We start from the raw sequence: 15,265 nt of genomic DNA, 5'->3' as shown, positions 1-15,265 counted from the left end.
TTGGAGGTACTTCGTTTTTGCAGGTTTTTTACCAATTTTGGAGCATGAAATGACGAGGCCCACGATCACGCGATGACATGAAGAAAGACGAAGGCCAAAGCCCGAACAAAGGATCGAAGGCCATGATGATTAGAGGCCCGTTCATGCACATCCACCCTCCAATTAAGCCCAAAGGACAAAGCCCACAAGATACTTCGGGGCTAAGCAAAGCAAAGAGATATTTAAGGAAGGATTTTCCATCCTATCCTTTTCCTCGAAAAATCTCAAAGATAACGATGTCTAATGGGGTGCAATCGTGAAAGTCATAAACTCTAGAAGATTCCAGGAGACTTGGGGAGAAAGAAGGACACGAGATGGCGAAGGAATGAGCCAGGCCGGCCGGCCCAGCCCCTTTTTGAGGCGGTTCAGCCTCCCCTTTGACCTAGGGTTTCCTGAGGCTATTTAAAGACCCCTCCCCAAGGTTCACGCGGAGATCAATTCGGGAGACGACGCCAAGGAGCAGAGAAGTTAGAGGGACACCTCTCGGAGAGCCGAGGGTCGTGCTAGTTGTCTAGGGTTCGCCCTAGCCGACGTGGGAACCTTGCAAGGAAGACCACGTCGGAGTTCTGGAGCTAGGATCATCAAGATCAAGGTAGGGCCCCGGTTGTGATCTTGTGATGTACAATCATTCATGGTGAAGTTATTTGTGATTCCGAATGTTTAGCGACCATGTTCTCTCTTTCGATTTCGTTCTTTTCTTTGGGTTTGCTTCATCCTAGATCTATTATCGAGATAGATCGCTTAGCATGATCTTGTAGTCATGGTGGCTAGAGGTTCATGGCAGAACTACCAAAGGGGGTTCGACTTGCTTCAGGGTACTTTCGTCCAAAGGGGCGGCGTCGTGACAGGGCGTTGCCACTGAGTAGGTGGGGTATCGAGGCATCGGATTGGAGATTTTGAGTTTAAAGATGCTTTTCATTGAGATTCACATCTATCTTACTTCACTACATCTAGTTGGAACTACAACATATGCATGATCTAGGTGATCTAGATTGGTTATCTCTAACTTTCTCTCGCTACCTTCGGTGTTTGCTGTTTTTAGTAGATTAGCTTCGTTTTACACCACATCAACACAAAGGAATTTCTATGTTAGTAGATTGTTTCTTGTCTCTTTGGTTCCGTGGATTGATAAACCTTGGGGGAATACTCTAAGGGAAAAGCTACACGAAATCGTGCGCTTGCGGTATACAAATTGGGGGCGCTAAGGAGCGTCAACATCGATGTTGAAACAACTTGTTTGGGCCGCCACACCTTCTTCATTGTCACTGACGTCTTTGGCACAGCCTCCACTTGTTGTTCCATTGCCTTCTTCTTGCGCATACGTTGCAGCCTTTGCTTCTGAGTATGAGACAAGCCTGAGGGACACCACCTCGGCTGTAAATACTTTGAATCCTGCTCCCTGCTCTTCTCATTCTCTTTGCTGCAATCAACATCTTGCTTGACCGGATTATTGCTAGCAACAATCGGTCTTTGTAGTAATGCATGATTTGGATACATAGGAGATATTGAATATAATATGATTGCATATGCATCCTACTATAATCCATATGTGTATAAAAGTAAGGATACCAGCAATACCATGGAGCAATCGGTCCACTAGATGAAGTATAATTACCTTGACTCGATTGCTCTTGATGTCTTGACGATGATCCCGTATCCTTGACTTCGCTTGGTGGCCCCTTCTGTCTTTGAGCACTCCCTTCCTTCTCATATTTGGCCAAGAGTTCCTTAAAACTCGGCCTTGTCTTGATTTTGGAGGAGTTCCCAGATTTACTAGGCGCACCGGTCAGACCGGTCCCATGACCGGTCAGACTGCCGCTATGGCCGGTCAGACCGGTCGACTTGTTGTCGGCCTTCTTCTTCTTGTCTTGCCCCCCGAGTATTTTTGCGCCTTGAGAGGTCTGTAATGTCAGCTTCTTTTCAGGTCTTTCATCACCAATAACTACATTTTTCCCTTTTGTCGATTCGGCTTGACTTGGCCGAACACACTTTGGGATTATTCAATTCCAACATATGCACCGGGAAAGGATTCTGATCAATTTGCATATTAGGAATAACCAATCGTCCTTCATTAATAGCCGATTGAATTTGTCTACATAACACATTGCAATCATTAGTGGCATGTGAGAAAGTATTATGAAATTTGAAATATGCTCGCCGCTTCAACTCTTCAAGCGGCGGTAGAGTATGTGACATCTTGACATATCCAATCTTATATAACTCATCAAATATCCTCTCACACTTGGATACATCAAAAGTAAATCGTTCATCTTACCGATTTTTCTGAATCGGCTTAAGAGCAGAACAAGTAAATGGTTTAGCTTGAGATGGCCAAGCAAACTCAGCAGCATACACATCATTAGACTCATCGTCCGAACAATTTGAATTGCATTCTAAAGCATGCACACTAGAACGATGATGCCTATGAGATTCTTGAGACTCTTTGCTTCGGCTTTCTACAGCCAAAGCTCTTTGATGCACCTGAGTAACAGTAAAGAAATCATAGCCCTCTAATCTTTCTTTAATATGAGAGTGCAAGCCATTAAAAGCCAAATTAGCTAAATCCTTTTCTGCAATATTCACACTAAAGCATCGGTTTTTTGTATCGCGGAATCGTCTTATATAATCATTGACAGATTCATCACGCGATTGTCTAACCGATGTCAAGTGAGACAATTTAAGCTCATCATGCCCACAGAAAAAGTGCTCATGGAACTTCTTCTCTAATTGTTCACATGAGCCAATAGAATTAGGTGCCAAAGATGAAAACCATGAGAAAGCTGTTCCGGTTAGAGATAAAGAAAATAAACGCACTTTCAACTCGTTTATTGAACCAGCTTCTCCTAATTGGGCAAGATACTGACTAATATGCTCAAAAGTACTCCTAGTATCTTCCCCACTGAATTTAACAAACTCAGACAACCTAAAACCAGCAGGGTATGCAACCGAATCAAACGAAGTAGGATACGACTTTTGGTATGTGCGGGTTTTACTTCTAACATCCACTCCAAAATTTTCTCTAATCAGATTAGCCAAATCATTCTTATAATCAGTAAGCATTTTATCGAAATTACTCGAAGAATTTGGCTGTGTGGATGTAGATACCTCACACTGCTTTGGAACAAACTGACCGGATGGACCGGTCGGACTGGTCGGTACGACCGGTCGGACCAGTTGGGGGGAACCAGTCTGAACGGACTGATCTACCGGTCTGACCGGTCTCTACCGGTTTTGCCAACGCTATACATATCGGTAGAACATCTCGTCGGAGATAGGACCGATGTGTGGCACTGAGTTCCTGGAGATTTCTGGTGGTGTGTACTGAACAATCTCGTTTGTTCGGCTAATGTTGGCCGAACCAGGAATACTCATAATGGGGTCAGTGTATGTAGGTGTCACAGTTTGACCAATGAAATAATTCATCGGCATCCCATATTGAGGTTGACTCACAGGAGATGCTGCCGATGGTTGAGGAACATAAAATTCATAAGTAGAAACAGATGGAGGTTCATCGGCTCTTTCTGGTTTCTTACCAGCCGATTCCCTTTCCTTAGAGCTAAGCCAATTAACCCAATAAACATCACAAACATCATGCTCAGCTAGCAATTTCTGAATTTGTTCCATAGTAACACCAGAAGGTGGAGCAGTTGCAGCAGCTGTTACCTCAGTAGATCCATCTGTGGAGATGGAAGCGAAGTCAATCTCTTTGATCTTGGTGACCTTGCCGCGTCATTTGATATTGATGCTCGCAAGCGCCACTTGTAGATCTTCTTCATCGCGCTTCTTCTTGCGCTCCTCCAGTAGCAGATGGACGTCTTCTGGAAGATGCTCGTATGTCGAAGGGATAATGTTCTCCTTGTCGACTTCTGCATTGGAGCCCATCTTCTTTAGGGTAGATTAGATCGGTTTTGCTAACCAAGATCTTTCTTCCCCAGCGGAGTCGCCAAAAAGTATGTTGACGCAAATCTCGGTCAACACACGAACACACTAGATCGTGTGGCGCGAGAAAGAGCTCGATGCAGCTCTCCCTGCATGGAGCGGTCAGACCGGTCTAAGGAACCGATCAGACCGGTCGCCGGTGAGAATCTCATCAGGGTAGGCGCACGTAGGGTTGTTCTAGGATCGGCAGGCCACCTAGAATGCCTTCAAACATCGCGGAGACGAAGGAAGAACAGCAGATAGAGTTGGAAAAGGTAGGGTTTGGAGAAGAGGATAAAAAGTAGAGTTTGTATTGATTTTGTTCGATAGGATTCCCTAATCGGCCATGACCCTTTATATTTATAGGGTTTGGTGGACTTATCCCGCAAGAAATCCTGTTTGCAGATCTAAATCTATGAAAAACCCTAGCTGTATTCGGACTCTACCTAGACCGGTCAGACCGGTCGGACCTACCGGTCAGACCGGTTGGTCCCTGCCGGACAGGCCACAGTGCCTTGACCGGTCAGACCGCTCGGTCAGACCGGTCAGACCGGTTGGTGCCAATTTTGGCTGTCAACAGCATCCACCAAAACAACACAACCAAGGCGTCCAAGCATCCGCCCTAACGCGACAACGGCGGCAAAGCATCCGCTAGAACAAACAGAGAAACGGCGGCAAAGCATCCGCTAAACAACCAATGCAACCCAGATGAGGTGGACGAAATGAAGTGAAGGCAGGTTCCGAAGCAGGAACTCCCGAAGAACAGCCAACGACCACGAACCATCGATGACCAGTAGAGCTTCTAGGACAACGCCTCAAGGGAGGGAGCGACGCCAAATGCGCCGTCGTCGTCCGACCATCGTGGTCAAGGTTTTCACCCGGAAAGCACAATGGAGAGAAGAGAGGAGGGGAAGAGAGTGATGCCTTCAAGAAGGTAAACGGCGCCCGAGGGCGTCGCCATCACTGGCCTGCAAGCGAACTCAAGGCTTTTGCCTACACCCCGCACTCTCTCCATAGCCGAGAGAACCGCCAACGTGTCGTCGCAGTGCCAAAGAGCGCCGCTACAATGCAACCCAGCAAAGGCAGCACCAAACACGACGGGCGGCCCGGGGCAGGCACCGGCCGGAGACGACCCGGGGCAAGGCTGGCCAGGCACCCACCGGCAATAGCGCGGCGGCAAAGTAGCCCAAGACAGCCCCCTTCCCCCCCCCCCCCCGGCGGCCGACGCGCCCACGACGGAAACGTGCCCCGCCCGGGCTGGCGCGCCCACGAACACAAGGCGTGGCCCGCGGAGGGGACGACGCCCCGTACGACGGGCACCCAATCCACCGCGGCGAGGGTGGTAGCCACCGCGATAGAAGGCCCCCAGGCGCCGCCGCACCAAAGGCCAGCTAGGAGCTGGGTGGGGCGGCCCCTGGCGACGGCCAAGCGGGGGTCACCACGCTTGGATCCGGCAAGGCGATGGCCGGATCTGGCCCCCGGCGACCGGCAGAGACCACCGGCATCGAGCAACGCGGGCGTCTAGGTTTGGAGGCTGGAGAGAAGAGAGGAGAGGAGGAAAGAGGCGGGCAGCGCTGGCTTCGGCTTAGCCGCAGGCGGCGGCCGCCAGAGGCGACGACGGAGCGGAGGCGGGCGGTTGTGCGATGTCGCCCCCGAGTCGCCTGGAGGGCGACGAAAACGCTAAATCTCATATCTGAATGCTTTAGATGGCTCCAAGTAGCCTCCAACACAAGCATTTTGATGTTGTAGATCGGTGTCATGACCTGTGATATATATACCGTATTAACGTCACACGCATGGAAATTCACCATTGATGATTGTGAAAACTACGATAAGTTTCGTTTGAGGCCCGTCGATGTCACCACCCTTGGCTGCTGGCGATCGCCGGGACATGAGCGCGCATGGATCACGGGCGAATTCGGGGGAACGGAATGAGGACAGGTTGTCCTCTCCGAGTTGTCTTTCTCATAAGCAAAATCTCAGTTCTCCTTACACGCGAGTGGCCTATATGTCTCACGCTAATGGCCTCGGGCCCACAATACAAAAATACACCTCTCTGAGACGAAAGCGTACAATATGGTAATATGTTCTCCTACAGCTCCTAATCTGTCGTGGTGCCGTCCATGACATTGCCCACCCCCCTTCAGACGTTGCTTGTCCCCAAGCAACTGCATCTGAGAAGACGTTGCTTGACAACGTAGTAATCTTCCCAAGTAGCCGATGACTCAGGTAGATGAGTCCATTTTAGAAGAACTTGTGGAATAGCTTTGTTGCCCTTCTTCACTAAACGCCTTTGTAAGATATTCTTAGGTGCCAGGGATACGACACTCAAATCAGCAAGTTTAGTAATATTTGCAAAGACTGGAGTATGATAAGGGGTGAATGGTTTTAGCTGAGAAATGTGGAATACCGGATGAACCAAGCTGTTAGGTGGAAGATCCAGTCGATAAGCCACTGATCCAATGTGTTCCAGTATTGTGAAGGGGCCGAAATATTTGTAAGCAAGTTTAGGATACAGCCGATTCACCGCCGATGCTTAAGCGTAGGGTTGGAGCTTCAACAATACGGGTTCCCCCACCTGGAACACCCGCTCAGTTCTCTTGCGATCAGCTTGATGTTTCATGTGAGTCTGAGCAATGGCTAGCTGCTCCTTCAGAAGAGCAGTATGAGTAGCCCTCTCTTCCAACATCTCACTAACAGTAGAGTTAGTGGTTTATGTCAAAACTGGTGTAGCACCCATGTTGGGATCATGTGCATACAACGCTCTGAAAGGAGAGCAACCAGTAAAGAATGCCAAGATGTGTTGTACCATAATTCAGCCAATGATAACCAGGATTTCCATTTGTGAGGAGTGTGATGCACAGCACATCGTAGATACATCTCCAAACACTGATTAACCCTTTCTGTTTGCCCATCGGTCTGCGGGTGGTAAGCTGTACTATAAAACAACTTAGTATCCAGCAAAGTGAATAACTCTCGCCACACTGAACTCAAGAAGATACGATCACGGTCAGAGACTATAGTCCTGGGCACTCCATGAAGTTTCACCACTGAGTCCAGTAAGCATTTGGCGACTTGAGCAGCAGTAAATGGATGTTTGAGTGCAATAAAGTGTGCATATTTTGTGAAACAATCCACTACTACCAAAATAACATTAGATCCCCCTGATAATGGTAAGCCTTCAATGAAATCCATACAGATGTCTAGCCAAGCTCCCTGTGGAATTGGTAGTGGTTGAAGAAGTCCAGCTGGGTTGGTATGTTCATGCTTTGCTTGCTGACAAATAGTACATTGCTTAACAAATTGCTCAACATCTTGTTTCATGCCTCACCACTGAAAAAGTTGCTTGACTCTATAGTAAGTAGCTTGAATGCCCGAGTGACCCCCAATTGGGCTAGAATGTAATGCAGAAATAACCTTAGTTCTGATTGCTGAGTTGTGCCCAATCCAGATATGACCTTGATGTCTGATGACTCCATCCACTAAAGAATAGCCCTGAGAATCAGGTGAGGCTAGAGCTAACTGAGCCAAAAGGGTGTGAGCAGTTGGATATGTAACATAGGAATTCAGAACTTCTTGTAACCACAGAGGTTTAACTTCAGACACTGCCTGAATGGCCATGAGGTGTCCCACTCGAGATAATGCATCAGCAGCTACATTTTTCTTGCCTTTCTTGTATACTATTTTGAACTGTAAGCCCATCAATCTTGTCATTGCTTTTATTTGCAACTCAGATTGCAAGTTCTGTTCAGAAAGATAGGACAAACTTTTGTGGTCAGACTGAATGACAAATTCTTGTCTCTGTAAATAAGACCTCCACTTCTCCACAGCCATTATCAAGGCAAGGAATTCCTTTTCATAAATGGACAAATGCTGGTGTGTGGGTCCCAAAGCCTTACTCAGATAAACTATAGGGCGACCCCCTTGCATCAAGACAGCACCAATGCAAGTGGAGCAAGCATCTGTTTCTACCACAAATGGCTGGGTGAAATCAGGCAATTGGAGCACAGGTGTTTGGGCCATGGCTTGTTTCAAGGCATTGAAAGCTGGTGTGGCCTCTATAGTCCATATGAATTGTTTCTTGCGTAGCAACTAAGTCAATGGCTTAACAATAATGCCATAGTTCCTCACAAAGCGTCTATAATATCCAGTTAGACCCAGAAAACCCCTCAACTCAGTGACTTTAGTAGGTATTGGCCATGCCTGCATGGCCTGAGTTTTGGAAGGATTTGTTGCCACTCCATGCTGAGAGATAATATGGCACAAACAATCAATATGTGACTGAGCAAAAGAACAATTACTCCTTTTCAAATAGAACCGGTGGGATTGGAGTTTCTCCAACACTGCTCTGAGATGAGTGACATGATCATCCAAAGTCTTGCTATAGATCAAGATATCATCCAGAAAACCAAGCACAAACTTTCTGAGAAAAGGTTGTAACACCTCATTCATGACACATTGAAAAGTGGCTGGTGCATTGGTTAGCCCAAATGGCATAACCTTGAAATGATAGTGCCCATGATGGGTTTTGAAGGCAGTTTTGTATTCATCCACGGCACACATACGAATTTGATGATAGCCAGTTGTCATGTCCAGCTTAGTAAAGTATCTAGTGCCCACCAATTCATCCAAAATCTCCTTAATAATAGGTAAAGGAAACCTATTCTTCACAATGAGAGCATTTAGCTTCCTGTAGTCTACACAAAAGTGCCAACTACCATCTTTCTTTTGGACAAGCAAAACAGGTGATGCAAAAGGAGAAGTGCTATGAGTGATCAAACCAGCTGACAACAGTTCTTTAACCTGCCTCTAAATTTCATCCTTGTGCAAGGGTGAGTATCTATAGGGTTTGGAATTGACTGGGAGAGCATTGGGCACTAAAGGGATTGTGTGATCATAAATCCTAGCAGGTGGCAAGTTAACAGATTTATGAAAAACTGCATCAAACTCATGTAACAAAGATTGAATAGGTGCAGGTATGGGTGGAGTAGAATTAGTGTCCAGAATGTCCACAATAGCAAAGGCACTAACCTCATTACCAGCACACAGCTTCAGTAGTTGGAAAGCTGAAAGTTTCTCTAATCCAAGAGATGGTGGAGGAATACCTTGCAACTTAAAGGATTAGCCCAATTCAGTGAATTCAATGGTCCTGTTTTGCCAATCACACTTCATAGGACTGTGAGCTTGCAACCAATCAAAGCCTAGAATAGCATCATAAGCACCCAACTGAAGTACTTTCATGTCAGACTTTAGTGTGTGACCTTGACACCACCAAGTAAAATCAGGCACCCATTGGTCAGTAACCATAGTATGACCATTTGCTGTCTGAACTTGTAAGGGAGTTGTTGGTATTGGAACAATGTCAACTTGAGTGAGGAAATCATAATTCACAAAGCTGTGAGAACTCCCACTGTCCACCAGAATTAACATAGTCTTGTTCCTCACTTTGGCTTGCAGTCTGATGGCATCAGTTGTTTCAGTACCAGTAATGGCATGAAGGGACAATTGGCCAAATTGTTCAGGAAGGGAATCCTCCTCTAGCAACTGCTGAATCACATCTTCAGACAGAGGTATATCCAAATCATTAACTGCCAAAGCATTGACTTGTACCTGGGGCCTTTTGGTGCAAACAGCTACATGTGCAGGATCAAATTTCTCCCCACAATAGAAACACAAATCATTGGCCTTGCGATATTCCCACACTTTTCTTTCTTTCCAAAGATTGGGCTTCTGAAAAGCATGTTTTGACTCTGTCTTTGAGGGACCAGCATTGTATTTGTTAGAACCAAAAGATTTGCTAGGACGGCCTTTGTTTCTGTCCAAAACTTGCTGCTGTAATCTAGCCAGTTGTGTTGCCTTTATCATTGTTGCAGGCATCTGAAACTGCACCACGTCCCTAATCTCAGTTTTCAAACCTATGATGAACTGTGAAATAAAAAACACCTCATCCAAACCAGGATTATGCATGGACACATGAAACTGTAAATCAGTGAAACCCAAGATGTACTTCTCAAGAGTTGAAGTTTGTGTGAAATCCAACAGTTCATTCATAGCAGAACTATAGTCATGCGAACCAAATTGCTCCACAACTGCAGAAATAAACGATTCCCAATCTCCCAGTCCATACCTGAGCTTGTAGATCTACAACCACTTAGCAGCAGGGCCATCAATATTCATTGCAGCTGTTGGTGTCCACAAACTCTGAGGCAATTCATACAGATGAAAGAAATTCAGGCACTTATCCTTCCAAATCAATGGGTTATCACCTTCAAACTTAGGGAAAGCCAAATTTGGAATAGCATGACGATGGTGGTGTGTATTCTCCCCAAATCCCTGAAAACCTCCATGGTGGTCATGGTTAACAGTGTCACCTGCGGGACAACGATTGAACTGAGGCGCAATGTGATCTGGATCAGGGCGAAATGGAGAACGCTTGGAATCCCACTGGTGCGAAGTCAACTGAGCGACTGCATGGCTCGTAGCCTCAATTTGCTTGGTGAGGGCGGCCTGATCCTTCAATACTTGCTCAATAACCTGCACACTGATGTCGATCTGACCCGCTGCAAGGTGTTGGTTGTGCTCCAAACTGCCCATCCGCGTGAACAGTATATCAATGCTCTCTGACATGCGATCCCATCGAGCATCGTCCCTTGCAGCTGCATCACTCATCGCGTCCAGCACAAATTGTGTCTGAGCAGATGGTTTTGGTGGCGCCATGGCTGAATCCCTCCGGAAACCAATCTAGCGTGATTGGGAATTATGGAAGGATAACACCTCACGATGTGCGAGGCGAAATCAACTCGACAACCCGAATCGTTTGCTGGATCAAGGTCAACGGGGTACAGGGATTGCAGCTCCACCCGTGGAACAGGATTCCGCTGAAGAACAGAAAGAGAAATCCCCCGAATCGGATGGTCCCACTACGACCTAAGTGGCGTGAGTGAAACAGAAGTGGCCGACGGCGCCGGAGCAGCTAACCGGCGGTTTGCGGTGGCTATCGACGATTGGAATGCGGCGACGGGGTGTGGACGCCGAAATCCTGAGCAGGATCGGCGGAGCAGAGTCGGAACGCCAGAGAAGCGTACCGGACTATGGGATCGAATCGCGGTGCAGAGACTACCGGTAGCGGCCGAGGATACTGAATTTGATACCACTGTCACCACCCTTGGCTGCGGGCGGTCGCCGGGACGTGAGCGCGCATGGATCACGGGCGAATTCGGGGGAACGGAACGAGGACAGGTTGTCCTCTCCGAGTTGTCTTTCTCATAAGCAAAATCTCAGTTCTCCTTACACGCGAGTGGCCTATATGCCTCACGCTAATGGCCTCGGGCCCACAATACAAAAATACGCCTCTCTGAGACGAAAGCGTATCCATGACAGTCGAACCTTACCAAAATTTTGTCATGACCCAGGCTGGGGCATGGTAAAAATTTAGTCCCTCACGTACGTCTGTGACGTGAATGTCTCAAACGCTACTTTTTAGACTGAAAGTATATCCACTATTTCTGTGTGTGTTCATTCAGGATCGGATGTGCAGATAACTAGAAGGCTCAAAAGTCAACGGTGGCACCTCCTATCCCGATCGGGATAAGCACATTTTCTCTTTGCTTCAACGCAAATGAGGAACAGGAAGCCGAGCGGGAGGATGAAGACGCACTAGAACCGTCCAACAATCGCGATCTAAGTGAAAAGAAGGATTCGGATCTGATGGTGCAAGAAACATCTTCATTTGATGCGGTGGACGGAGTTTATTTTTCTCATAATCGTGTGAGGTAACTTTTTAAGTCTGGAATCAAACTGCGCGTTGGTGGGTCCGGACTTGGGCTGTTGTGGGAGCTCGGTGACGCACCAAGCCGGAGCAGGTAGTCAAATCCTCCTGTCATGTGTCATCCTCGGCCGCTTCGGCCGGCGTGGCCGCGTCTTGGCCGAGCGGTGGTTGTCGCCCCACCGCCACGGCTTGACTAGTCCCGCGGTCGTCTTTGACTTGGGGTCGCTTTGCTTCTTCCGCACGGCCTTGCCTCCGCTGCCTATCTAGCGGACCAGGATTGGACGCGTGGCCGGATGAGCCCGACGCTGGCGTCACTGCTGCCGTACGTCCGTGCCGGCCCTACTGCCAGCTGTGCACCCGCGTGGCGTCCGGAGTGAATCAGCCACCAGCGGCCGAGGGCCGACCAGGGTTTAATTTTTCGGTGGAATTTCGCCGAAATTTTGGTTTTTTTTCGTTTCCGTTAATTACCGAGAAAAGAAATTTTGGTATTTTTCGGTATATTTCGTTTTTAAAATTCAAATTCAACAAATTTCGTCCAAAATTTACCGAAATTTCGGAACGAAATTTCGTTTCCGCTAAACATCGGGATTTCATCGGAAAACGAAATGGTTAACCCTGGGGCGACGGCACCCGACCACCGCCGTTGGAGAGGAGGCGCGCGCGTGTGCCCGTGGCGGAACACGTGGCGGCGACGGTCCCCGTGGCTCTCGCCGGCAGGTGTGTGCCAGCCTGGTACGTGGGGGTCGGGACGGTTGTAGTTGTACTTGTAGAGCACAAGCACATTCCTTCTTCTATAAGTACTACAGGCGGATGCCCAGTTGCCCACTCAAAGGAGAGCAAGCAAATTAGCAAAGGAACGAAGAGACATGGCTGAGGCGGAGGCTCATGGCATCGTCATCGTCGGCGGCGGCATCTGCGGCCTCGCCACCGCTCTCGCTCTCCACCGGTGAGCTCGCCCGCTCGTTTCGTTTTTCCAATCTTACTGCCTAGCGCAGCACTATTGAAATCTGAACAAGAGAAAGGTGCTGTGCTGACTTGCACTACTGCATCCAGGAAAGGGATCGCTAGCCTTGTGCTGGAGAAGTCCGAGGTCCTGCGAGCAGAGGGCGCCGGCATCGGCGTCCAGGCCAACGGCTGGCGAGCTCTCGAGCAGCTCGGCGTTGCCGGGGAGCTCCGGAAGACCGCCGGCCTCATCACCTCGTATGTTCCTAGCCTTACCACTAGATCGAACTACGTCACCTACTAGTATGCATAACACGCAGGTGAAAAATCGTTTCAGGTATCATGACGTGTGGATGCAGGGCGACAAGACCACCCGGGACCGGTATCCAGTCAGGTTGGCACGCATGCGCGCAATCCTTCGGTTTTGAAGTGTGTGTGTGTGTGTGTGTGTGTGTGTGTGTGTATATATATATATATATATATATATATATATATATAATTTAAACCTAATTTAGGACAAAACTAAGTTAATCTTGTTGATTCGGCCAGGACGGAGCTCCGGTGCTTAAACAGAAAGGACCTGATCGAGGCGCTGGCCAAGGACCTCCCTGCCGGGGCTATCCGATTCGGCTGCCGCATCGCCGCCGTCCACGAGGATCCCGGCGGCCATGGCGCCGTCCTTACAATGGCCGACGGCACCACCATCAATGCCAAGGTAACGCGGCAGGAAACCTGCAGCCAAACGCACGCATCGAGCTGCCATCATCAGGTGAGCTCGACTCGATCATTTCCACTCCCCGTCTGAAACTCCCGTCAAAAATATAATGCAGGTCCTGATCGGGTGCGACGGCGGCACGAACTCGGTGGTGGCCAGCTACCTCGGCCTGCCGCCGGTGAGGACGATCCCTCGCCCGGTGCTGCGCGGCTTCACGAGCTACCCGCACGGCCACCCCTTCGAGAACGAGTTCCTCCGCCTGAGGGTCGGGGATTTCTTCGTCGGCCGGCTGACGATCACCGACAACCTGGTCCATTTCTTCGTCACCATGCCCGCACCTTCCGCAGGTACGCGAGCTGCACAGCCAGCAGCCAGCCGGCCTCGATCCGGAATTCAGCAACGAACCGACCTTTGATTTGATTTTTTTTCCGGCGGCGCCGCCTGACCTGACCTGACGTGCGCGCAGATGCAGGGCTCGCCGGCGCGGACTTGAGGGACGTGAGGGATCGCGTGCAAAAGGAGCTGGAGGATCGCCGGTGCCCGGCGGAGATCACGGAGGTGGTCCGGGGGTCGGACCCGGAGTCCCTCAACCTGGTGACCAAGTTCTGGTACCGGCCGCCGTGGGAGGTGGCGCTCGGCGGCTTCCGGAAGGGCGCCGTGACGGTCGCCGGCGACGCGATGCACGCCATGGGCCCGTTCATCGGCCAGGGCGGCTCGGCGGGGCTGGAGGACGCCGTCGTGCTCGCCCGGTCGCTGGCGCGGGCCCGGGCCGGCGCCGCCGGCGGCGGCGCGGGGGAGGTGGACGACGGGGAGGCAGCCGTCGTCGCCGGCGGGGCGATCGCGGCGTACATCAGGGAGAGGAGGCTGCGGCTGGCGCTGCTGTCCCTCGAGTCGTACGTCATGGGGGTCTTGCTGGTGCGCTCGCCGTCGCCGGCCGTGAAGCTCGCCTGCGTGGCCGTGCTGCTCCTCTTGGGCAGCAAGTCGCTCAGGCATGCCAACTTTGACTGCGGTCGCCTCTAGGCTAGCTAGGCTCTAGCATTTCCTTGTGGATCGTGGGGCCTAGTCGGATGAGGTGTCATGTGAATAATACTAGGATTTATGTTTGCTTCCGAATCATGCTAGAAGTGGATTCCAATAAAGATCAGATTCAGATCTTGAGTTTAATTTCCTCACTCTAGATGGTTTAATCGCACGCAACTCTATAAATACACGCACGCAATCTATGACTTACCTTGGTTTTGTTTTTTCCTCCTTACATGATGTATGTGGCACTTTGGTTTTCAACCAGTGTGAGAGTCCGTTTGTTTTCCGGGGACTAAAGTTTAGTCCCATCACATCAAAGAGAATCTTGTTATTTAAAAGTATTAAATAAAATTAGTTTAAATTTTTTTTACACAAATAAATGCTAATTCGCGAGACAAATCTAATGGCTAATTAATCCATAATTTCTAGCAGTAATGATACAGTAACCATACGCTAATTATATATTAATATATCTTATTAGATCCGTCTCGTAATTTAGTTGTGGAATTCTACAAATAGTTTTGTAATAAAAATTTATTTAATACTTTTAAATAGTACTAAACACCACCTCAAGGAATGGTGATGAGTGATGACAAGCGAGATCCTTTAATCGGGGTAGAATTTGCGATCCTACCATCCTGCTTCATGCTTCCATTGAAGTTGCATGTAATTTTCATAAAAACAAACTCCAGATCAGTCCTCAAATATCTAGTTGATCATGGTCCTGGTAGTGTTAGGTGGACTAGTTAGGATTCAAACGTCGGTTCTCGCATCACAATTTTCGGTGGTACAAGATTAATCAACTCTCTAACCTTTATATTGTCCTAAAATATATTATATTAAATAAAAAGAGAAAAATC

The 15,265-nt window shown here is 48.7% G+C and overlaps 1 protein-coding gene across 2 annotated transcripts; it reads left to right on the top strand.

The window, feature by feature from the left end:
• Positions 1 to 12,493: 12,493 nt before the first annotated feature.
• LOC120705096 (monooxygenase 1-like) lies at positions 12,494 to 14,637 on the top strand. 2 transcript variants are annotated; one of them, XM_039989628.1, is made up of 6 exons: positions 12,494 to 12,671; positions 12,779 to 12,925; positions 13,005 to 13,061; positions 13,217 to 13,382; positions 13,498 to 13,729; positions 13,855 to 14,637. In XM_039989628.1, the coding sequence occupies exons 1-6, from the start codon at positions 12,592 to 12,594 to the stop codon at positions 14,400 to 14,402; spliced, it is 1,230 nt and encodes a 409-aa protein (XP_039845562.1). In that variant the 5' UTR covers positions 12,494 to 12,591; the 3' UTR covers positions 14,403 to 14,637. The 2 variants fall into 2 exon arrangements, with proteins under 2 accessions (XP_039845562.1, XP_039845557.1); XM_039989623.1 differs by having other exon boundaries at positions 12,508 to 12,671; positions 13,849 to 14,637.
• Positions 14,638 to 15,265: the final 628 nt, after the last annotated feature.

Source organism: Panicum virgatum, chromosome 1K (genome assembly GCF_016808335.1).
Source record: "Panicum virgatum strain AP13 chromosome 1K, P.virgatum_v5, whole genome shotgun sequence".
Lineage (NCBI taxonomy): Eukaryota > Viridiplantae > Streptophyta > Magnoliopsida > Poales > Poaceae > Panicum > Panicum virgatum.
The sequence above is the reverse complement of the archived record's forward strand: the minus strand, read 5'-3'. Positions and strand labels throughout refer to the sequence as shown.